Source organism: Paecilomyces variotii (genome assembly GCF_004022145.1).
Source record: "Paecilomyces variotii strain CBS 101075 chromosome Unknown C8Q69scaffold_7, whole genome shotgun sequence".
Classification (NCBI taxonomy): Eukaryota; Fungi; Ascomycota; class Eurotiomycetes; order Eurotiales; family Thermoascaceae; genus Paecilomyces; species Paecilomyces variotii.
The window spans coordinates 1123920-1146889 of record NW_021167146.1 but is presented as its reverse complement, the minus strand read 5'-3'; the positions used below and the strand labels follow the sequence as shown (position 1 = coordinate 1146889).

General features: G+C 50.9%; 10 protein-coding genes across 10 annotated transcripts; 4 read left to right on the top strand and 6 right to left on the bottom strand.

Annotated features, from left to right (window-relative positions):
* The first annotated feature begins 207 nt into the window (after positions 1-207).
* Positions 208-1685, top strand: C8Q69DRAFT_522069 (NADP-dependent oxidoreductase domain-containing protein). Its single transcript, XM_028633535.1, has 4 exons — positions 208-398; positions 485-634; positions 716-814; positions 921-1685. The coding sequence occupies exons 1-4, from the start codon at positions 270-272 to the stop codon at positions 1521-1523; spliced, it is 981 nt and encodes a 326-aa protein (XP_028484309.1). The 5' UTR covers positions 208-269; the 3' UTR covers positions 1524-1685.
* On the bottom strand, positions 1685-3002 carry C8Q69DRAFT_300326 (hypothetical protein). The gene is made up of 2 exons (XM_028627139.1): positions 2727-3002; positions 1685-2642 (listed from the first exon to the last, which is right to left on the bottom strand). Exons 1-2 carry the CDS (start codon positions 2912-2914, stop codon positions 1847-1849), a joined length of 984 nt encoding a protein of 327 aa, XP_028484308.1. The 5' UTR covers positions 2915-3002; the 3' UTR covers positions 1685-1846.
* Positions 3003-3366: 364 nt separating this feature from the next.
* On the bottom strand, positions 3367-4764 carry C8Q69DRAFT_445587 (hypothetical protein; the record flags this gene model as incomplete). Its single annotated transcript, XM_028629076.1, has 1 exon — positions 3367-4764. The coding sequence occupies one exon, from the start codon at positions 4762-4764 to the stop codon at positions 3367-3369; it is 1398 nt and encodes a 465-aa protein (XP_028484307.1).
* A 1245-nt stretch (positions 4765-6009) lies between these two features.
* C8Q69DRAFT_300255 (integral membrane protein 25D9-6) lies at positions 6010-7491 on the top strand. The gene is made up of 4 exons (XM_028627138.1): positions 6010-6553; positions 6621-6896; positions 6961-7227; positions 7288-7491. The coding sequence occupies exons 1-4, from the start codon at positions 6425-6427 to the stop codon at positions 7342-7344; spliced, it is 729 nt and encodes a 242-aa protein (XP_028484306.1). The 5' UTR covers positions 6010-6424; the 3' UTR covers positions 7345-7491.
* Positions 7492-8194: 703 nt separating this feature from the next.
* Positions 8195-10540, bottom strand: C8Q69DRAFT_471003 (Cullin binding-domain-containing protein). Its single transcript, XM_028630874.1, has 5 exons — positions 10275-10540; positions 10106-10149; positions 9183-9259; positions 8954-9128; positions 8195-8882 (listed from the first exon to the last, which is right to left on the bottom strand). Exons 1-5 carry the CDS (start codon positions 10356-10358, stop codon positions 8447-8449), a joined length of 816 nt encoding a protein of 271 aa, XP_028484305.1. The 5' UTR covers positions 10359-10540; the 3' UTR covers positions 8195-8446.
* Positions 10541-10768: 228 nt separating this feature from the next.
* C8Q69DRAFT_470998 (60S ribosome subunit biogenesis protein Nip7) lies at positions 10769-11869 on the bottom strand. Its single transcript, XM_028630873.1, has 3 exons — positions 11320-11869; positions 11166-11267; positions 10769-11115 (listed from the first exon to the last, which is right to left on the bottom strand). Exons 1-3 carry the CDS (start codon positions 11764-11766, stop codon positions 11092-11094), a joined length of 573 nt encoding a protein of 190 aa, XP_028484304.1. The 5' UTR covers positions 11767-11869; the 3' UTR covers positions 10769-11091.
* Positions 11870-14230, top strand: C8Q69DRAFT_492333 (nuclear export protein Noc3). Its single transcript, XM_028632168.1, has one exon. It carries the CDS (start codon positions 11966-11968, stop codon positions 14024-14026), a length of 2061 nt encoding a protein of 686 aa, XP_028484303.1. The 5' UTR covers positions 11870-11965; the 3' UTR covers positions 14027-14230.
* A 343-nt stretch (positions 14231-14573) lies between these two features.
* C8Q69DRAFT_445582 (hypothetical protein) lies at positions 14574-17552 on the bottom strand (the record flags this gene model as incomplete). The annotated part of the gene is made up of 1 exon (XM_028629075.1): positions 14574-17552. One exon carries the CDS (start codon positions 17550-17552, stop codon positions 14574-14576), a length of 2979 nt encoding a protein of 992 aa, XP_028484302.1.
* Positions 17553-17992: 440 nt separating this feature from the next.
* C8Q69DRAFT_300165 (hypothetical protein) lies at positions 17993-21597 on the bottom strand. Its single transcript, XM_028627137.1, has 3 exons — positions 19108-21597; positions 18603-19044; positions 17993-18509 (listed from the first exon to the last, which is right to left on the bottom strand). Exons 1-3 carry the CDS (start codon positions 21155-21157, stop codon positions 18434-18436), a joined length of 2568 nt encoding a protein of 855 aa, XP_028484301.1. The 5' UTR covers positions 21158-21597; the 3' UTR covers positions 17993-18433.
* Positions 21598-22674, top strand: C8Q69DRAFT_300143 (hypothetical protein). The gene has a single exon (XM_028627136.1). The coding sequence runs from the start codon at positions 22038-22040 to the stop codon at positions 22593-22595; it is 558 nt and encodes a 185-aa protein (XP_028484300.1). The 5' UTR covers positions 21598-22037; the 3' UTR covers positions 22596-22674.
* The last annotated feature ends 296 nt before the right edge of the window (positions 22675-22970 follow it).

Genomic DNA, 22970 nt, shown 5'->3' with positions numbered 1-22970 from the left:
ATGTCTGGAAAAGTCGCACCTCGGCCGAATCACTTAATAGACACAGAGATCAGGTTCTAAATCACCAGTGTAGCAGCTAATGAAAAGGGGGGGGTATTTCCGACCCGAGATCTACTCCCCTGGATATATGAAGAATAATAATATATACCGAGACCTATAACTACCCTTCATAGATTATTACTCTTCGAGAATTCACATTCCGTCTATAGTTAACCTACCTACCTCCTAATCTTCAAGGGGACAAGTGCCCCCCTCTAGAAACAACCACAATGTCTCCCCCAATCGAACTCATATTCGGGGCTTTCACCATGAACACATACACCCCAGAGATACGTGAAGAATTTCTGAAATTACTTGAAGAATACGATGTCAAGGCTATTGATACAGCATATAGCTACGTGAGTGTTACACATACATACCTCCTCTTGACGGCTCGTAGAAGAGCCAAACGTACGAATATAAACTAAACTAACACATCTTGCAGGTAGATTCAGAGAAAATCCTAGGAGAACTAGACGCTCCAGGGAGATTCACCATTCATACAAAGGCGCCTGGGTTCCGGCCTGGGAAATTGAAGAGGGAGAATCTCCTTGCGGGGATGGAGAAGTCGTTGCGGGATTTGAAGGTTGATTGCGTACGTCTTTTCTTTCCTTTTTTTGACCTTTTCCTGATGTTTTTCCTTTTTGCTTCGGTTTATTAAGAATGAACCGGACAGGTCGATACATACTACCTCCACAGTCCCGACCCTGTAACGCCCGTATCAGAAATCATGGATACGATCCAAGAGCTCTATGAAGCAGGAAAGTTCAAACGCGTAAGTTATCAATCATCCCCTATACCATAAAACCCATATATTATCAGACCCCTCGAAACCCCTTCAAACAAAAAACCTTAACTAAACAAACCCACGCTCCCAAAAGTTCGGCATATCCAATTTCACCACCCAAGAACTCACCTCCTTATACACCTACGCCTCTTCAAAATCCTACATCCTCCCCACCATCTACGAAGGCAACTATAACCCCATCGCCCGGCACTCCGAAACCGAACTTTTTCCCCTTCTCAGAAAACTGCGCATATCCTTCCGCGCCTACTCGCCCCTCGCGGGTGGGTTTCTAGCCAAATCCCCCGAGGACATGGCTCGTGCTGCGGCAGATAAGGGCGGACGGTTTGATACCTCGACGGCTATTGGGCAGATGTATGATATAATGTATAATAGGCCCGCTTTGAAGGGTATTTTGGGGGAGTGGGATGCGATTTCGAAGGAAGCTGGGATTAGTAAGGCTGCGTTGGCGAATCGGTGGGTGGCGTTTCATTCGGCGCTGGATGGGGAGAGGTTTGCGGACGGGATGATTATGGGTGCGAGGAGGCCGGAGCAGTTGAGGGAGATGTTGGAGGCGGTTAGGGAGGGTCCGTTGGAGGAGTGGGTGGTTAAGAGAATTGATGCTATTTGGAAGGTTGTGAAGGATGATGCGCCGGTGGATAATTATGTGGATGCGGCGAGTTGTGCGCTTGATAATTAAGGAGGGTTGTTTATATTGTTAGCAATTGAATTTAATTGTAATATTTGCAGCGAATTATGAGGACAAACGCAGCTGGGTACGAGAGATACCAGGGCCCAATGTTCCACATTCGACAGAAAAGGTCTATAACTCTATGAATCTATGATCCTGACCAGCACATCAGCAAGAAGAGAAAGTGGGTATGATATAAGCAAAACACAGACATCCATCAAAGAATGACTGATTTGACTGCAAGCGTAAACGGTCTTTTCGGACCATAATAATCGTCATCCTGGAATCAGGAACGTAAAATTGAGGAACCAGCCTACAAACCACGGAAGGGCTTATGTGTGTGCTGTCGCCTGCCACCGATCGTACAGGCCCCAAGCACCAGCGATGAAACTTATGAATCCAGTCAAGCTGGGTGGGATGCCAATTCCCTGTTCCACGCTCCAGTGGATACACAGCGGTGCCCAGGCAAGGTTGTTCACGAGACTCTTGCGGAATGCTCTGATTTCCTGCCTGCGAGTCTCTTCCTGCTGCATCACAGCTGCTAGCGCTGCCTTGTCATCCAGTTCAGTCTTGGCTTTCTCCAATTCTGCGTATTTCGCCTTCCTCAAAACCGTCTCTCTTCCCAGCCGAACAAATTCCAGCAGCACATGGCCCAGCCATGCACGTGTACTCCATATATACCACTTGTCGATTCCACCGCGCCGCTCCACAAAGCTCTTTGGAAAGATGCCCTTGGAAGCAAGGTATGCGACGTTCTCCAGCGCCTGATAAACCACGTTCACGAAGACCTGGAGGAAGGCCACAGCACGGAGGACAGGGTCAGAGGGAGGAGCTTTGAGGACTGCCGAGCCCCAGGCCCAGAGAGGTATCAGACCGAATAATCGCAGGTTGTATCGGGTTTCGGACATCAGAGAGGACAGGGCGAGAAGAGGGGATGAGGATGGTGAGGATGTTTTCGATTCCGATGAAGCGACAGCATGGTTGCGGTTGAATTTCCGCCACAAAAGAAGTCGCAAATGATTCCTCAGTGCAACAGAAGGGGCAGAAAAAAGAAGGTAATGTAGAGCATGCGAAGAATAGTTTATTGAAGCGAGAACGCTCTCTTGGCCTCCGGAGGTGGATAGTAGACTACATATCACAGCGTCAACAGGTTATACTTGCAAGAAACGATCATCGTTCAGCTGAAGATAGGTCCACGGAAGATCGACTCACGTATTGATCCGCTCAATAGTTGTGTCTGTCTGGGACAGCACCTTGACCACTTGCTGCCGTGCCGTTGCTGCGCCTGATAGCGCCGAATGTTTAGATTCCCCCGCGGGGTGATTTGACTTCCCCGCATGGTCTGCTTGAGTATCAGGAGTTCCATCCAGACGCTCTAGGGGTTCCGCTGAATCCACCATGGTGGCATATCAGAAATCAAGCACTTTGCGGGATGGAGTGATTCCAATCGCGCCCGTATCGATTTATCTAAGCTAGAGTCGCATCGGCGCTGCATTTGATTAACCGGTGAAACGGAGCCGAGGCTCGGCCTGGGGAAAACACCCGTCCTGACGTCACGTGTGGTTGTAGTAGTACTAGTAATACTTTTTCTACTATGCTACAATTCTACTACGTACAGGGGACTATTTGTGCAAGAACTAATGTGTTTTCATAGCAGTCATCAACAGTAGAAAGGCAGTTCCAGCTTCAGAACATAGAAGTCAATTGGTATCACTTGGTATCAGAAACTAGAAATGATTGAACAGTAACCCGGTCTCTTCCCCTCACCTTCGCAGACAATACAATGATGGCCAGTAGTACATAATTCATATGTCGGGATGTTTGCCATACGATAAATGGGACCCGCCATCATCTAAACGTCTAGCTCCTTATCCGTGACCAAATCTGCCTTTTCGGTAGTTACTCCTTCCTCCGTCAACGCGACTCCGCCGGGCACATCGACTTCGCTGTCGGATTCAGAGTCGAGACTGGGACGGCGGCTTTTGCTGGAGGTTGGTCCAGTCTGTAACTCAGCATTATGTCCTATATCCGTAGGCTCCCCTCCGGAAGCAGTGGGCTGTTGATCTGAGGTTGACCTTAGAGGTCTGTTCTTTCTGATAAGGTCGATCCCTCGTCTGGCTGATCCCGGAGCAACTGGATCTGTCGACTGGATCTGCGACCTTCCACCTTGGCGGCTCGCTTTCTTCTCTGTTGATCGTCTAATTTTCTCGAATTTGCCGCGTGCAGACGGCGTAACAGCTAGCAATTTCTCGTTGGTGTGTTCTGTATTCGTGGCTCCGCGACCATGAGAATTATTCTGTTTCAACGATTCATTGGATCTAGGTGATCCGTCCGACGGCAGTGGACCATTGCTCTCTGCTTTATCGAGACCTAAGTGCCGCACGACATTGGTATTTGAGACTCGTCTGTTCGAGACGTCCCATGGCGGAGGCGGCTTCACGTGTGTTTCATTGCAAACAGCATTGAGACTCGCCCATGAACGGTCACGGCAGGCTGGACGACAAGCGTGGCAGCACATAAGTCGACAGACAGGATGTGCTCGTGGTCTGATGTGATCAACCTGCGGGCCAGAGATACCGGGCATGCTATCTTCTGGCTCTGATTCGGTATCGGGTTGGCTGGTATCTTCTACAGTCTCAGTCCACGCTTCATCGTCTGTGTCTTCTATGTAGGATGATTCAGAAATATGGGTGACTGAGGAAGTAGGGGTGGGATTCCTGGCAATTGAGACAGCCTCTTCGACTTTGGCTCTCTGCAGCTTCAGGATCTCGATTTGGTCTGTTGTATACTGGCCGTGCTCGATGGCCTTCTTTATCCAGGGACTGAGAGATATCTCACCTGCCGTATCGGAATCACAACTCTCGCGGCATAGAGTAGACGAGTATTCGTTATCTGCCGGGATGAAACCATCGTGGTCCTCTGTACAAACGTAGAGCCACCCGAAGGCGGACTTGCGGTGGCATATGTCGCAGGTCTCGTTGCTGTCATCGTCGAATTTGCGCGTCATAGTACAATGCGTGCAAGCGGGATGTTGCACGCTTGCAGGTACAGCTGCTGGTCGGATAGGTGGAAGGGGATCGCTGCCGAATCTGCTCGACAGCCAGCCAGAAGGATACTCCAAGTGTCTTGGTAGGGTGTCTGGAGCATCAGAGATGGAGGTCAGGCGAGGAGAATTCAAATTAGGTAGTGATTCTGTTCCAGTCCTGGCACGGTCATGATAGGGAGAATGGGGACGTGATCTTGTAGCCATGATGGGCAGGAGCGTAGCCGCTGGCTGAGCCAGAGTCTCACGTTGCTTGTTGCCCATCGTCCGGGGAAGCACTATGAGAGAGTGATTCTCTCAGTAGAGACGAGAATCGCATCAGAGGACAGACTTCTGCACTGATGCAATTTCATCCTCATCCATCTATGAGCGGGAAGGTAGCAGGGGTTCCAAGGCAATGAGTACCGTGGTTCAAGAGTTGGAATCCACGCATAATAATAAGAAGATGAGGAGGAGCAATAGTTACTGTTTCTGTTTGTCCAAGATGGACTGTGGTGCGTGACCACCGGTTATTTTGAGGAAGAATTCGCACATAGGCAGTCGTCCTGTTGGGCGGGATCCAGCAATGGAGAGCTTGCTCGACGCCCTGGGGCCTCTGTCATACATACAAAGAAACAAACATCAAGAAAGCCGCTGAATAGGAAGGGATATTCTTGCTTTACAAGACCCATCTAATAAAGGACAACGCATAGCGCTTGCCACTGCAACAATTTTCATGTTGTTAAGAAGATGCGCATGTACTGTACTGTGTGCACTACTAAGTAGTCAAGTTGTCAGTTTGCTTGATCGATAAGTAATACTTGAGTAGAACCTGGAGCAAACTGTCTGAAGACGTGGGACCTGAGGCATAAACTGTAAGCATATCCAAAGCGGCTGGTGCTTGGAACATGCCACTTTTATAGTTCCTGAGCTCAACCTGATCCACCAGATCTGGGGTAACTAGATACACCGCCGAGTAGAGCAAGCAATTAAATCTTACATCGGGTATGATCTCTCCTGCACCGCCAGTCGGAACTGTCAGGAGAGAGAGCCACATGGACCAGCCAACCAAACCCCCACCAACGCCCGCTAAGAAACTCCAGTGTTCATTAATTATTCCCCGACAGGAAAGGCTGGAACCTGGAGAAGGGCCAGAACTGGCTGGTGAGGTGCGCAGAGAGAGAAACCAGCTCCGGCTCAGCTGCGGTTGTTGTTATGACTTGCAGAGTCCCCGTTTCTGCTCTCAGCAGGGAGGTTAATTGCTGTACAGGACGTATGTACTGTAACTAAAAAAGAATAACTTAGGTTATCCTAATCCTAGTATCGATTCGAAAGTGTAGCAAGACTTAACTATACTACTGGAGGGTTTCTGTATCGCAATAATAATTCATGTCGGATTCTACCCGGCGCCAGCTCAGTGCAGTCTCTGGCGTGGGCGTCCACTCGGGGCAAATGCGGGCGGCATCTCGAAGTTAACCCCAGCCGCGCAGAGCACCCTGTTCAGCTCAAGTCAGTCTCAACCCTCTTAAATCTCATCAGTCACCCCTTTTATCATTTATCATTTCCTCGAGCCTAACAAGCCTTCTGCGAGGCGTCTGTCCATCCTGGTGAGTGCGACCTAGCAACCGGCTGGGTTCGAAGCGACGCAGTAACTCGAAACCTTGCCGTGAGCTTCCCCCCGAGGAGCCGACCGCGCCAATCATAAACCCATAAACAAACAGTCCCCCATCCCCCATCGCACGGCGCAACACGATCTTCAGACTCTTGAATAAAGACACATTGCTGACCTTGTGCTCTGTCGTGGTGGACAGCCATTGATCAGATCCTCCAGCCTTATCCCCCGCATTCCCACTCCTGAAGCCGGACTCCGCAACTCCACAGAGTCAACATGTCGGTGAAGTTCCAGGAAGAGACCGTCCGTCTGGCGACCCAGGCGCCCCAGCACCACAAGGAGCACCTGGCGCACAGAATCGGCGAGCGTCTGACAGGCGGCAATGCCCCCAACGGCTATCTGGCGGTATGTTTAATTGCTCGTCTTCACGATGATACGATGGGCAGGTACTAATCAAGATGGATGATTGCAGGCCTATCTGCGCCAGCTGCAGTCGAACCCGCTGCGCACGAAGATGATCACTTCCGGTTTCCTGTCGGCTGTACAAGAACTACTCTCATCATGGATCGCCCACGATATCAGCAAGCATGGCCATTACTTCAGCTCGCGCGTGCCTAAGATGGCCCTCTACGGATCTTTCATCAGTGCGCCGTTGGGCCATCTGCTCGTCGGCATCCTACAGAAGATCTTCGCTGGAAGGACCAGTCTGAAGGCCAAGATCTTACAGATTCTTGTCAGCAACTTGGTTGTATGTGCTTCCCGGTCTTCTGACTTCAATTGAGTGCAAGATCGACTGACGAGAAACCTCCCAGATCTCCCCCATCCAAAACGTAGTCTATCTCTCGTCGCTGGCCATCATTACGGGTGCCCGCACGATTCACCAGGTTCGTGCCACTGTCAAGGCCGGTTTCATGCCGGTCATGAAGGTCAGCTGGTGCACTTCTCCGATCGCTCTCGCCTTCGCGCAGAAGTTCCTGCCGGAACACGCCTGGGTGCCCTTCTTCAATATGATCGGCTTCGTCATCGGCACTTATGTCAACACTCACACCAAGAAGAAGCGCCTGGAGGCTCTCAGAAAGGTATGTTATCAATCCTCCTATTATCTTAAATAGAGAAAGTTGCTAACGGGTCTTTACCAGCACTACGACCAGCGACGCGGTGGCCCCGATTATCCTCCTCCCCGCCGTGACCTGTAGAGGTTTCCTTCAAGAATATACTAGGACAGACCTCAGCTCGAGGGTCAGACATGGACACTCTTACGTTTGCAATGCGAAAATCAGATGCTATTGCGAAATATCCAGAGCGATTACTAACCTCACTGCCGTGTCCTTACAGCTAGTGAGCGAAAGCGATGACGAGTTAACTTTTATTGATGTCTAATACGATGATCTGTTTCCAATCCTCACGAGCCATCTTGTTTGACTCTGGTCTTGAGATGATCCAATGGATTCCGCGATGTTTATGTTTATACTTCTATTCCGTCTAGAGATATGCTTTACTTGTGTCTCGGTCATATTTGTACCTTCCTGTTTGATTTGATTTCAATATGTCTCTTTTTCTCTAGCGGTATCAATTGGATGTATAGGAATGAACAAAAAATGATCCGCCAAATCCAACTCATCAGCCACCTACACCTAAATGCGTGCACCGTATGCTATTATCCCCGAGCCTCGGGAAATATCCCATCCTCTCCTCCCCCTCCGGGAAAACATCCCGTCTCATAAACATTCCTCCGCGGTTGTTCCATGGAACCACCCGACTCCCCCGACTCCCCCATCCCCACAATTTAGTAATATGTAACTACAGCCTACAGCCCCATACCATACTTTTATACATAGGACCCTTAACTAACTAATCAAACGTGTAAATATGATACGCTTCTTCGTCTGATATCTGTTGATTCATCTTTTCATCCTCGGATGTAAGTAGGTATTGGATTGGATTTTTCGTATTATAATGGTGATGATTGATTTGATGATCTGTTATTTAGTGGGTTGAGTTAATTGAGTTTTAGGAGGTGTGCTACATATTATTGGAAGCGTAGTATCATACGTTCATTCATGCATCGTATTTCTACTTCTGCTGCTGATAGTTGGACATATGCAACGGTGAGATGGAAGGCTGTTGAGTTATACTCGTTCTCTCTCTCTCTCGTGACATATTTCAGACTGAAACATAGCGGCGTTCATCTGCCCACCTAATGCCGGACATGGAGGGTTTCCAATAAAGGGGCGACAAGGAGAACGTGTGAGAGATTTTCCGGACGGTATATGTAATGAGCTCCGTGGTCTACACATCCTACTCGACCTCCATGGCTTCTGAACCCTTTCCTCTCTTTGCCTGGACGTATGCGACGAACTCGTCCAGAGCACCGGGCCAAGCTCCATCGGCGCTCCACCAGCCAAAGTTCTCATCCTCTGTCGTCTTCCGCATGAAGACTTCGACCTGCTCCCAGAGATCCTTATTGACGGGCCTCTTCACTTTCCCTTCCATGTACTCAATCCACCAGTCAAGCCAGGGCGTATTCGGAGTGTTCCACTGAATACCTCCCTTGTCCGGGGTGAAGAAAAGACGCCACTGCTCTGTCGCGATTTCGAGCTGTAGGCTGCGCTGACCGGGAAGTCTACTAAGAGGGAAAGCGTAGCGGTAAACCCGACGGAAAACATCGGGCTGAGAGGTGATGCGAGTGCGGAGTGTGGCAGCATGGGCGATCATCTTGGGAATGGAGTCACACCTGTCTCCGTCCATTAGCTTCCGCTTGTATGCTATTCGGGGACTCATCTTGGAGATGAAAAGGGGGCCTACCCAGCAGTCCGCCAGCCTTCTATGAAACCTTCTCGTGTGAATTCACCCATGGAAGGTGACTTCAAGAGCTCTGCGATACCAAAACAGCACACCTCGTCCAAATCGACTTGGATATCGCCGAGATATTTCATGGCGCCTTCAATACCGATGCTGTCTGGGTTCTCTTCGGGAGCATCTATAATCATGTAAGCAACAATAGAAGGCCATTTCGTGTCCAGGGTAGTCAAACCTCGGTAACTGTCAAAGATCTTGTTCAGGGCAGCTGTATTGCCAGCGGCACTTGCTCCGGCCGGACTCTGAAAATAACTGCAATCATATTGTTAGGTCTGATTGGAGCTAAAAGATCCTTGACAATGTTGACAATGGAATGACTAAATGATAGTGCCAGGGGAAAGTGCAATGGGACTTTAAAATATGGAAAGGAAGCAAAGTAGTCGTCTCGAACGCTGAAAAAAAACTGTGCGGCTCGAAAGATAGATGAACAGACTGTGCCTGCCTCTAGACATCAGAGCCGTGGAGCTTTGCGCCCCTTGCTATGAGAGAGGCTCTGGTGTCAAGGGTTCAATGCTCAGACGCATCCTGGTAATTGGAACAAGTGTCCTCACTGCTTCGATGTCCTAATACTCCATAGGAGACATAGCCATCGCTCTGAAAATTGCAATTCAGGCACTGGAGATTATTTCGGACATGATGGATGTGTCTTGGGCTCATACAGTAGCCTTTGAGGTGCTACAGTCGCACCGGTCCTTGTCCGACAGGAAATAAAGGAGTCGTAGATATCGTACGTCCAAGAAAAAAGATGTGATCTCCTGAGGTGATTGGGTGGGCAGAGTCGAAGTGCTTGCAGACTATAGATGGTCCACGGGGTAATGTATCCCAGAGTACATGGCACCCCTGTATAGTATGAGACCTCGAGGTTATCTCGAGCCACGAAGCTTGATTTTCAATTCCATCGCAGCTTTGCAGTCATAAACATCGCGCTGAACATCATATAACTGAGCCTGGAGTTCTAGCCACTAGGATGGTCGAGCCTCCTTATCGATAATCTAGTCCCGGAAAAGAAGGAGATGAAATGCAAATGGGCATCGCAACAAGAAACAGCAGATATGCCAGGGAAGCAGCAGGGGAAAAAAATGAAATGAGAGTACGTACGCATCAACTGCTTCGTCTACTTTCCACCCGTGTGCTCTGAGGAACTAGAACCGGTTAGTGTCTGTGATAGATGTCATTGTTCTGTATTGTGATTTGAACGAGGACTTGCCGAAGCAAGTCGTATTCGAAAATATTGCAAATATATGCGGTAGCTAGATGTTTTAAATACCTTTGCAGCAGTAGCATCCTTCGCCTGGGTAAAGTTCACAAATTGCGCAATATATTGTTTTTGGGAAGTGGTATATGCGGGCATGGTGGGACAAATGTCGGCCCGCAAAGCCCGCGTTGAGAAGAGTTGAAAACTGGAAATAAAACAATGAGAGTGTGGGATCGAATACTAGGTGTAATGTGGACAAAGGAGAATATCAGGGAGAGAAGTTTCCGCTAATAAGTGTCTGCTGGTGCTGATTGCGCGACAACAAGGTTGTGTTTCTGTATGCGGTTACAAATGATGCTGCTACTGCCCATCCCGCCAAGATCGGCCCACCGCGCTCACGTGTACTTGGTCAGGTGACTTTATGGGCTCATACCTTTTTGTTTTATAGGAAGTAGAACGATGCTTTACTGGGAAAGGGCAATTTCTCAGAAGGACTCAAGTCAATGGAGCACTGTCTCCGCTGAGAACACATCAAGTGACTATGCTGAAGACTTGTTCCTGTGAAGCTGTTTTTGGGTACCATACAGCTTATGTTTGAGAGATCGATACTAGCGGAATTTTTACAATTGTGTAGCTACAGATCAGCGCTACTGGTCAAATCCTCTTGAGACAATTCCTGCGAAAATCTGTCTATTATGGGTATGTAACTCTGACATTGGATATCAGACAAGATGCATATGTGCATCAGGACCAAATATGGGACAAATCGTCAAAACTTTTTCTCGAGCTGAAGCCGAGGTCTAGCCAGATAAAAGACACTCCCAGAACTCCACACTGCCAAATATGCGAACGCCGTATTTTGGATTGTTTAAGAATAGACCGGGAGTCGCTATGTGGCGAAGAGGTTGTCCTCCTAGACGGTATTAGTAAAGTTATATGCCAGCCGCAAACGAAAGCACATACCTCTCTCAGGTACTCTCCGGCATCTGCTTGTCTGAAAACTGTGATCGCAGTGGGTTCAAGTCTGCGTGCTTCGGCGGTCGATCGAGCAGTTACTCCAAAGCCCTGGTATCTGGTCAGTAATTGCCTGAAAAGAACATGGGAAAATTAGTCGTACGAGAGGGGTATCATCCATAGACATCACAACCACACCCTGGTGCTCCGGACAGTCCTCGCTCCATCGGCCAACATGTGCCTTGACAATGTTGCCTCCATAAAGGAACGGCATCTCTCCGTTGGGCTTGATCCAGACCTTGTATCTCGCATGCGGCGCGATCACATCCAGAGCGGTGATGTGGATTCTGAACTTGCCGGTCTTGGTGAATTTGCCGATGCAGGTTCCGAGCGTCAGGAGGTTCGCACGGGGGATCGAGGTCGCGAGGTTTGCTATCTGTAGGCGAACATAGTACACTCTGGAGCCGTGCAGACGGAAAACGTAGCGGTCATTTGCTTCAGCTTCGTCGGACCCAGCTGAAGGCGCAATGAGGTTGTTCAAGGAGCGGCCAGTGTAGTTGGCAAGCTTCGAAAACAGTGTTTTTGTCTCTTCCTCTGTAAGCGGACGCATTTTGGCTTGATCGCAGGAATGAATAGGCGCAGTTATCAATATGAAGCTCCGCGAGATAAAAATCTAGGCGGTGGAGCAAAAGATCCGCTTAGCGTGAAATCTTGGCGTTTCCCGCACGGCGAGACCGAAAAAAAGTTCGGAGACCAGCAGATGGTTCATCATCAAGCACACCCCTCGACAATCCCCAAACACACGCAAAATGGCGCCAGGCCGGACAGTCAAGCGGAGACGCTTGAGTCCACCGGATGATGAAGTGTCGTCAAAACAAAATTCCAAAAAGGCATCAGTGAACGACTTCTACAGTCGAGCTGCGGAGTGGGATCTTGAACAAGACTACGAACGACGACCACGCAAGGCGAAGAAAGATAAAGAGCAATCGCGATTGCCCATCAAGACTGCGGAAGGCTCCATCGAGCATGTAAAGACTGAAGCGCCGGAAGAGGACTCGGACAGTTTTTTTGACAGCGACGAGGATGGAGATGTGCAGGCCGCGACTGCGGAGCCCGAGCCTGAAAAGGTCCCTGAGCTGCCAAAGATTCCCCTGAAGCTTCAGATTATACAAACGAAGGAAGAGCTTGCGAGATTGGCTGGGTTGATCAATGAAGACCCTGAGGAGCACGTCAGCTCCTTCAAGAAGCTGACCGATATGGTGGACAACGCCTCCCACACGACGATTAAAAAGCTAGCTCTTGCTGCGCAGGCTGCAATCTACAGGGATGTGATTCCCGGATACAGGATTCGCCCTCTGAGTGAGGAAGACATGTCTGCGAAGATCTCAAAGGAGATACGGAAGGTGCGTAACTACGAGCAGGCGTTGCTCTCCGGTTACAAGAGCTACGTCCAGCACCTAGCGTCCTTCGCAGGAAGACAGAAAGGACAACAGCAAGAGGTTGATCCCGGCCTGAAAACTGTCGCCATCAACTGTGCCTGTAGCCTTCTACTTGCTGTTCCGCATTTCAACTTTCGAGGAGAGTTGTTGAAGATTCTCGTCAACCGGCTCGCGAAGAGGCCGGTCGATGCTGACTTCATTAAGTGTCGAGAGACCATGGAGGAGATATTTGAGAAAGACAGCGATGGGATGGTCTCCCTCGAAGCTGTCGGTCTTCTTTCGAAGATGATGAAAGCTAAAGAATTCAGAATTCACGAAAGCGTTTTGGATACCTTTCTTCATCTCCGGTTGCTGTCTGAATTTTCGGCCAAGGGCTCGAGGGATCGCATCACGCACGAAGCTGAGGAGGAGCCTGTGCGAGGCAAGAAGAAGGAAAAGAAAGAGTTCAGGAACAAGAAGCAGCGCAAATTGCTAAAAGAGCGCAAGGCGGTGGAAAAGGATATGAAGGAAGCGGATGCCCTTGTCAGCCATGAACAGAGGGACAAAAACCAGGCGGAAACCTTGAAGCTTGTATTCGGTGTCTATTTCCGCATCCTGAAGCAGCGCATTCCAAACCTCATGGGAGCTGTGCTAGAGGGTCTCGCAAAGTACGCTCATCTGATCAACCAGGACTTCTTTGGTGACCTGCTTGAGGCTCTCAAAGAACTGATAGCACAAGCTGAGGTCGGTAAAGGCGAGGAGGAAGAAGAAGACGAATCCCAGGATACCGATGTTCCCACCACTCGGAATGCTCTCCGTGAGACCCTTCTCTGCACGATCACTGCCTTTGCACTTCTAGAAGGACAGGACGCAAGCAAAGCTGCTGCGTCACTACACCTTGATCTCAGCTTCTTCATCACACATATTTATCGCGCCTTGTATCCTCTCTCGACACATCCCGACATTGAGTTCAACCCCAGTGTATCCCTGCGGCTACCCGACCCCGGTTCGAGAGAGTCCCAGAGGGATCCATCTGAACTGGGACAGAAGCGGAGAACCAAAGTGAATTTCCAGACTCCGACCGTACTTCTCCTTCGCTGTTTGAATTCGATCCTGTTATCCCGCTCCCACGGCATGCCCCCTCCTATCCGCCTTGCCGGTTTCTCCAAACGTCTGATGACTGCATCTCTTCAGCTGCCAGAGAAGTCTTCCCTCGCGGCTCTCTCACTTCTGACGAATGTCACTAAACATCATGGACGCAAGATAGCTCCCTTGTGGAACACCGAGGAGCGGAAAGGCGACGGAGTCTTCAAACCCCTTGCTCCGGACGTGGAACAGAGCAACGTATTCGCTGCTACCGTCTGGGAAGGTGAATTACTGAGGATTCACTACTGTCCTCAGGTGAGGGAGGCCGCGCTGGATGTTGAAAAGATGATCGCAGGGGTGAAATGATTAGCCTTTCAATATTACTGTTGATTTTTCTTTCCGTTACCAAAATAGGATCCTCTCGTGCTCGAGGATCGAACAATCTTTCTTGTACGTACCATTACTACCCTGAAATGTAGTAAAGATACCCGGGCTCTTCGTTCAATTCTCTTTTCATCGATCTTTAGATCCTTTAATCCTAGACAAATATCCGAACCATATGACTACCAGGAGGGCACCATCACTTTTACTAGTACATAAAAATAGGCAATTCCATTACATCTAACATACAGGATTTAAAACCAAAGAGACTCGAAACAACGACCAACAGGAGGGAACCAAGGAAAAGCACCCAGCGGGAGACAAACCAGAAGTCCAATCTGCCCCTGGGGTCCTCCAGAAGATTAGATGTGGCCAACGCCATGGTGAACAAACACAACAAAGACCAAGCAGATTCATTCATTTTTTTTTTTTTTTTTTTTTTTTTTTTTTCATTAAGAAGGGGGGAAACAAAACGGGACTAGAGACCAAGGAGACTCGTTACAAGTGAATGAGCGTTTTCACGCCAGTCGTATCACTTCTGATACGACTGGTTGCTGCCAGCACGCTCGCCACCGTACGCCTCCTGATACCAGTGGGAGGGACCCCATGGTTCAGAGACAGACGGGGTCAGCATGGCGGGAGCAGGAGCGCCAGTCACCCAGGCAGGGGAAGGGGGAGGTCCGTAATGAGGACCGGGAGCATTGCGCGGTGGCATCGGAGGCGGAGGAGGGGGAGGATAGCCCGGCGTGGGAGGTATTGTCGGAGAGCTCAACATGGGCGGATAGCTCATGTACGCGTTGATAGCAGCCGGATTGGGAGTGAACGACGGACTGATAAGCTGGCTGTGGTGGTGGTGCTGCTGAAAACCGCCCTGCGTCTGCTGCTGGTTGCGTCTGTAAGGTCCACGCGGTCTCTGCTGGCGGTTCTGTTGCTCTCTCTGACGCATAATCTCCTGCTGGCGGGGGTTGCGGAGTGCAGGGTGCACCAAGCTTGGACTGATATGAGAGGCAGAACCAGCAGATGATTCCAACGACGCGCGAGATGGGGTCTGTGGAATATGAGGTGAATGGGTGCCAGCTTCAGACAAAACCTGAGGAAGACTTTGTTCCGGGACTCCGTTATGCTTGGGAGTCTTGGGGTGCTTGCTCTGCTCACCGTCCTGTCGTTTTCCAAGACCAAAGACGTTCTTCTTCCGCGGAGTCTTATTCTTCTTCTTTTCACCACCAGCACTGGTATTCTTCTCGCTCAAAGAGGCAACTTCTGGACCAGGAAGGGTGGAAGAGACAGAAGCGTGGTCAGACTCAGAACACAATGAGCCTGCTTTCCAGTCAGGCCCTCCAGTGGTCGCCTCAGAAACGCCCTGAGGCTGCTTCCCCGTGTCTCCCTTGACCGTTTGGTCATTGTCATCACCAGCTGCACTGCCAGCTTGATTCGGTGTTCTAAATGCAGCCGTTGGAGTCGGAACATCACTCGGGCACTCTTCAGTGGCAGCAGATGGTTCCTTCGCCTTCCTGCGTCTCGTATTACTTCTGCCCCGTGTGCTTTGAGAGGCTACGGATATGTTACTCAACCGCGCTGAAATCTCCTCTGCGCTGGGCACACGCTGCACTCTCTGTTTCCCCTTTGCTTCTGAAGGGCGGGACATGAACTCAGCATACAACGCGTCGACCTTCTGGCGCAATGGGGCAATCTCTCGATGTATATTGTGGACCGTCTCTGTCAGACGACGATCTGTGATGCTTGATTCCCTTCTCAATGCTTGAAGTTCTCCTCGCACTTCAGTCAGCAGACCTTTGGTCTCATCGGCGATCTGAGAATGGCCCACTGCCCGGTTCGTGAGAATGCGAGCCACATCACCGAGGTTATCGACGTTGCGCATCACTTGATCCATGTGCCAGTTGTGCGTATCTCCAATGACTTTGGTGAGTCTGGTCGTCATGCTGTTCATGTGGTGATGAAGTGTGCTAGCATGTGTCCAGAGCTGCTGCTCCAAATTGGCCGTGCTCTGATATTCTGGGTCTGGCGGTGGAGGTGCGTATCCTCCGTGGCTGGTCACGCCAGTAAAGAGCGACACGTCTTCGATGGGAGTGTTTGGATACTGAGATTGCTGTGGCGCAGATGCATATTGAACAGGAATAGGACCAGGAGCAGAGATCACCAAATTGCCAGAGCGTCCCTGGCTGCTGACAGGATTCTGGATGGCAGAACGATGTTCAGTTGAAATATTGGGAGGAATCGACATGTCCGAGGCACGTCTCAAGGCACCATAGCCGTTCTGCTCTATCGCTCGATGACCCGGTGAAAACATCGGCATAGTGTCCGGATGAGCATGTTGCAATTGTTCCCAAGCGCCGCTTCCAGAAGGACCGTACACCGATGGGGAGTACAACACCTCCATGGGCGATTCAAACATCTGTACCTGAGAGCTTGAACTTTCTCCAGATGCCTGTCTATGCGTCTCCACTTCAGCTTGCATACTCACAATGCGTGACTGCGATGCAATGACCTCAGGGGTTCCGCTTTTGGCGTATGTTCCCGTACGAGTGGGTGAAAGTGAAGGGTCGCCCATGATAATACCTTCAATCTTTTCCTGGGAACTCACATACTTCGACTGAGGTGTTTCTGCATTTGCAGTGCTCCCAACAGAAGCCCTTCTTGAACCCTCAGCGAGAGACTCAACAGCAGCTGCTGGAGTGGAGCGAACCGTTCTGATGCGTGGTTCTTCAGCCGAACTGTACGAGTCCCTGAACCTATCTGGGACTGAGGTAGGGGGAGCCGAAGAGGGAACAACCCCTGGCTCCTTTGGTTTCGGGACGTATAGCTTAGGCTCGTCCGTTGAGTCGACAGACTTCTCAGATTCGAAAGAAGACTTCGACTGCTCGACGGTATCTTTCTTGACGTTGTGTGTATTAGCCTTGGAGACATCCTTGTTGCTTTCCCTTATCATGTCCTTAAGACTGAACTTCGACTTCAGCGTTGCAACTTTGGACTTCTTCTCCGTGACTTTCTTTTCTTCGAAAGTGATTTCTGGCATCGAGACAACGGTCTGAGGCACAGTTGGCTTTCCAGGATCAGTCACAGAACGATCCTTTCCCTTCCTACCACGCCTGGTAGGAGGCTGCATGAGTGTGGGAACCGGAGGAGGTGGAGTTGGCCTGGACAATGTACGAGGTTTTGGCATAGGAAGAGCAAGCTCTTCATCATAGTCAAGTCCCGAAGACCTTGCCCCAGGCTTCTGCGATGCAGGCATAGTCGGGCCCACGAGTGGGATCGCGACAGCATCATTAAAGCGCTCAGTGTTTGACTGCTTGTGATGGAGAGGCTCATTCTCTTTTTCCTCTTTGTAGTGGGAAGACTGCTGTTGCATCCTCTGTCGACGCTCGTTTTCCTTCTGCTGAGCCCATGCATTCGCACTAGGACCTATGAAGGGAAGACGAACGTTAACAGGCGCGCCTGGGAACAGGTCGTCAGAGCCTTGGGCCGTTGAGGCCTGTGGCTTGTCACTGTCCATGACTTGACAGACGCGTGCAGTGAGGTTATAACAGTTTCAGTGCTATCAGGATAGAGAGAATGATATCCTCACGAACAGGAACGAGAGTGTATCAGGTGTGTAACTCTTGGACGTGATACGACGCGTTGAAGGTGGGCACCAGGGATAGGGAGACAGGAAGACGATGGAGAGATGGAAGATGAAAGGCGAGGAGTGAGATTTGTTGTGGGAGTAACCAGGAGAAGTGTTGCCATGGAGGGACGCCATGTCGACTGAACCGTCTGATATATCCTCAAGAGGGATAGATACAGTGTTCACCGCCATGGAGCTGTGTGTGGCAGCATCTGGATGCATGAGGAAACGTGAAAGCACAAAGAAAAACCAAAAAGGATATCGCTCTGACGTTCCAAGAGAACAGGTCTATCTATAGACATCATTGCAAACAGGGGGGCAGCACCTTGGCGCTGTATCAGAGATCATATAAGTATTGCACGACAGCATATAGACATTAATATCTGATTCTGCAGAGGCTGTTGGACTGCAACCAATATCAAAGTATGGGCGAACTATACCGGGAGGTCCCGATATCAAGCAGAATTATGGGCCTCTGGGTACGGAGATCAGCAACCACAATTCGAGGGAGCTCAGCATCAGGACTAATAGCGCCGAGCTATCTCTATTCTGAATGGGTTCATTGAAACGGGGATGTCTTGAAAATGAATGAGCTATGGTATCATTATATTATATTCCAGATTGAGAGAGGAGGCATTCCGCTATGTTCTGAGGTATCATTCTGGATTATTGACAAAAGAAAACACACAAAATGAAAAATAAATAGAGCACGTACTCAATACAGGGGAATTTGAGGGGGTTAATACAACTTGTGCGACGTCGAATACTCATCACAGGTATGCTCGCCACACAACTGCTGTCAAGGGGACAGCAACAGAGATAATAGCCACAACTAATAGGGACATCCTGATTCAAGTCAGTGTTGGCAGGCAACAGACAAGAGGTTCTCTAGGAGAAGCTGGCTGTCCAGAGGAAAAAACCTAAGACGGCAATCCTTACTGGGAGGCATTTCCTCGACGCCGGCGGAACGGCGCGAAGATAGTACCAAAGAAGTTGAAAACGATCGATCTCAAGATCGCCTTCAGCCAGCTATCGCTCTTAGTAAATGAGACGGCAGCAACAGATCGGTCAGCGCTAGGAGACCTAGATTTAGCATTGTCTGCAGAAGGAGCCTCCAAATTCTGGCCTGTCGACTGCTGCTGAGCTGCCGGCGCCGTCTCGGTAGACGGAGCAGCATCTGCTGGTTCTTCAGAAGGTTTGATTGATTCTCCTGCAACAGATAGTCTGGATAGCTGATCAGTGGAGGGCTGATCGAGTTTCCTGAGAAGAGCCTCGCGTTCCTGGAGGAGCGCTTTGAGAGCGGGGTCAGCCTCGGGCTCAGGGGTCGGTGGCTCTGCAGCCATATATGGCTCTTGTTGCTTAGTTCCATTGACGGTTGTTTCTGCAACGGGGGCGAGGTTAGCAGAGTCAGGTGTGACCTTAGTCTCAAGTTCCACAGCTTTACTAGATGGAGTGATTCCGTTCTCGACTATCTCAGCAACGGCAGGTTTTGCCTCGGAAGATGAAGCCGGTGCCGCATCGAGGACAACAGCAACAGCCTCGGTGTTCTCAGCAGACTCCGGTGTAATGACCTTCTCTTTGAGTTCCTGGATAGGTTCATCCTTCGCAACGGTAGCATGCTCCGCCGGTACGGCCTTGACTTCAGCAGGCTCTTCAACCGCCTTTTCCTGCTCGAAAGCATGATGGATACCATTAACACCAATGACTGCAGCTCCTGCAGCCACAGCCGCCGCTACTGACGCTGCTATTTCCTCCTTGTGTTCTGTGTCGACTTCAGGTGCCTCTTCCACAGCTGTTCCTTCAACCGGAGCTTCCTCGGCGCGAGCCTCCTCGACAGGCGCTTCCTCAACGGGTGCCTCCTCAACAGGTGTCTCTTCCACAGCTGTTCCTTCAACAGGAGCTTCCTCAGCGGGAGCCTCCTCGACAGGCGCTTCCTCAGCCGGTGCCTCCTCGATAGGAGCTTCCTCAGCCGGTGCCTCCTCAGCGGGAGCCTCTTCCACAGGCGCTTCTTCAACAGGTGCCTCTTCGACAGGAGCTTCCTTGATAGGCGCTTCCTCAACAGCCGGCTCTTCAGTGGCTGGAACCTCAGCGACGGCTTCTACCGGGGCTGGAGCGTCCTCAACGGCGGGGACCTCTTCCGTAGCAGCTTCCTCCGGGGCTTCTTCTATAACGGTAGTCTCCTCAACATGGGCAGTCTCTTCTACCAAGGAGACCTCCTCGGCTGCTGGGTCCTCGGCTACTTTTTCTTCAGCAACAGGAACTTGTTCATCAGCTTCCTCAACGGTGGCAACTTCCTCGGCAGGAGCTTCAGCAGTAGGGGCTTCCGCGGAGACAGGAGCTTCCTCAGCCGGGACTTCGACGGCGGCAGTTTCTTCAACAGGGACTTCCCCGGTAGAGACTTCCTTTGCTACTGCATCTTCAGCGGCAGGTTCTTCGGGCACAGGAGCTGCTTCTTCTGCTTTTTCTTCAACAGCAACTGGCTCTTCGCTGGCAGGGGCCTGTTCAACAGCAGGTGTTGTTTCCTCCGTGACTGCTGGTTCTTCGGTAACTGGCTCTTCCGCAACTGATGCCTCCTCAGCAGCAGGCTCTTCAGCAGTGATCTCCTGAGCACCTGGTTCTTCAGCAGCGACAGCCTCCTCAACAGCTGGTTCTTCCGTAGCAGGCTCTTCAGCGACAGCCTCCTCAGCGGCAGGCTCCTCTGCAGTAGTCTCTGCAGCAGCAATAGGTTCCTCAGCAACGGGCTCCTCAGCGGCTGGTTCTTCCGTAGCGGCAGGCTCTTCAACAGCAGCGACCTCCTCGACAGCAGCAGGCTCCTCCGTCGCATGTTCTTCCGTAGCAGGCTCCTTAGCGACAGGCTCTTCAACAGGAGCTTCTTCAGCAACTGATTCTTCGGCAACAGGCTCCTCAGCAACGGTCTCCTCAGCCGTAGAGTTTTCACCAGCAGGCTCTTCACTAGAAGCCTCTTCGGCAGCTGGTACTTCTTCAGAAACTGGTTCTTTCTCGGCTGGATCTTCACTGGCTGGGGTCGCATCGGTAGTAGCAGCCTCTTCTATAACAGGAGCCTCTTCGGTAGCTTGTTCTTCAACAGCTGGCGTTTCAGTGGCGGGTGTCTCTTCTGCAGCGGCGGGGGCTTCAGGTGCTGGTTCTTCCGTGGAGGTTTCTGCTGCAGCAAGTGCTTCAGTAGCGGGCTCTTCGGCAGAGGCCTCTTCAGCAGCAGGCTCTTCCACAGCTGTCTTTTCCTCGGCAGCGGGGGCCAGTTCTTCAGCAGCAGCAGACTCTTCCACAACAGGGGCCTCGGTAGCTATCTCTTCCTCAGCAGCGGGGGCCTCTTCTGATGCAGCCGGTTCCTCTTCCCTAGCCTGTTCCTGTTCAGCAGCCGGTTTCTCTTCAGCAGCTGGCTCTTCTACAACAGGGGCCTCGGCATCTGTCTTTACCTCAGCGGCAGGGGCCTCCTTTTCAGCAGCCTGTTCTTCCTCAGCAGCTGGCTCTTCCATAACGGCAGCCTCAGTAGCTGTCTTTTCCTCAACAGCCGGTTCTTCTTCAGCAGCCGGTTCCTCTTCCGTAGCCTGTTCTTCTTCAGCAGCCGGTTTTTCTTCAGCAGCTGGCTGTTCTACAACAGGGGCCTCAGTAGCCGTCTTTTCCTCAGCAACGGGGGCCTCTTCAACAGCCGGTTCCTCTTCAGCAGCCTGTTTTTCTTCAGCAGCCGGCTCTTCCACAGCAGGGGCCTCCTTTTCAGCAGCCTGTTCTTCCTCAGCAGCTGGCTCTTCCACAACGGCAGCCTCAGTAGCTGTCTTTTCCTCGGCAGCGGGGGCCTCTTCGGATGCAGTAGTCTCTTCCCCAGCAAGCTCCTCCTTAGCTTCTGGCTGTTCTGCAATCTCGGCGGTAGGTTCTTCAGCAACGGCTGGGGTTTCTTCGGTAGCGGGAGCTTCAGCAGCAGGTTCTTCGGCGGCAGGGGCTTCCTCATTGCTGGTTTCCGGGTTGGCCTCTTCAGTCGACGCTTCCTTGGTGTCATCATGAACGGCTGCGACCTCTGCAGCTGACTCTTCGCTACCCTCTACTGCATCAGGGGCTGGCTCAGCGTCCTTCTCCGGCTCTGCGATTTCAGAATTTTCTGGGACATCGTTTTCGGCTGATGGCTCCTCCTTAGTTTCCACGGTCTGGTTCTCCTCCTCGAAAGTCTCTACTGTGCTTGCAACAGTGCCTTCCGTTTCGTCATTTTCCTTTGTCCCGTCGGAACTTTCAGATGCTGTCTCGCCATTGGCCTCGTTCGAAGGCTCTTCATCCTTGGCTTCTGCCTCTGCAGCTGCAGGCGCACTGACTGTGAGCACATGATTCTTGTGGCCCTCATCGTCAGTCACTACAAAAGAAAAAGCTATGTCAGCTGGTTATCCGACCCCATACATTGCAGCAATTCAGAAAGCGCATCGATACGCACCTGTCTGCAGACCTTCGTCGTGGATCCAAGGTCCGTCAGACCCAAGACGGAATCTGTACTCATACTTTCCCTCTGGAATCTTGAAATCATGGGAGAAGACATATTCTGATGCCTCTCCCTCCTCGCCACTTGCTTCTGTAGGCTTGGGATTCAGTTCCACGGGCTCCCAGGCAGGATCAGAAAAGGATCCGGCCACGAAAACTGCAGGCGTGTCGGTTGGACGGCGGATTGAAATAGTGATGGTTTCTCCACTTTCATTTGCCATAATGGTCGTGATAATCGTAACAGTCGTCAAAAAACAAACAATTGAAGTTGAAGCGCGTCAGCGAATACCAGACCTCGTGCGCAACGAGGACTTGCTTCTTGCAGATATTTTGCGCGATAAGGTGGGGGAGCACGGCGACTACAGTTTGCTAAATGTACAAGAACAAGGAAACCGCCCTAAGCTCAACACGCGCATACAAAGACAAGTAGTAGATAGCCTCAGATACAATTGACAGTCAGGGTATTTCTTTTCGATATGATTAGAAAAAAAAGGTGAAGATGAGAAAATAATTCAGGCACCGCGCGAGGGGGGGGGAAGACAGAGAGAAAATGGCCGCGGAACCGAGTAGGACCATAATAGTAGGTCCCAGAAGAGCAAGTGAATGTTGACTAGCGGGGGGGTCTGTTGTCAGAGTAATTGCGCCGCTTAGCAGAGTCTGGTCTAGCATCCTGGAGCAGTCCAAACGGCGGAATTAACGGATGGCCGTTGGTATCCAGGACGGGCTCGATATTTCCATCTAGTGGACGAGCTGTGCCGAAAAGATCGGTCGTTGGGCGGCGCTGGTGGTCGCGAGCTTTCCCCTCCATGCTGCCTAGGGCCTATGCAG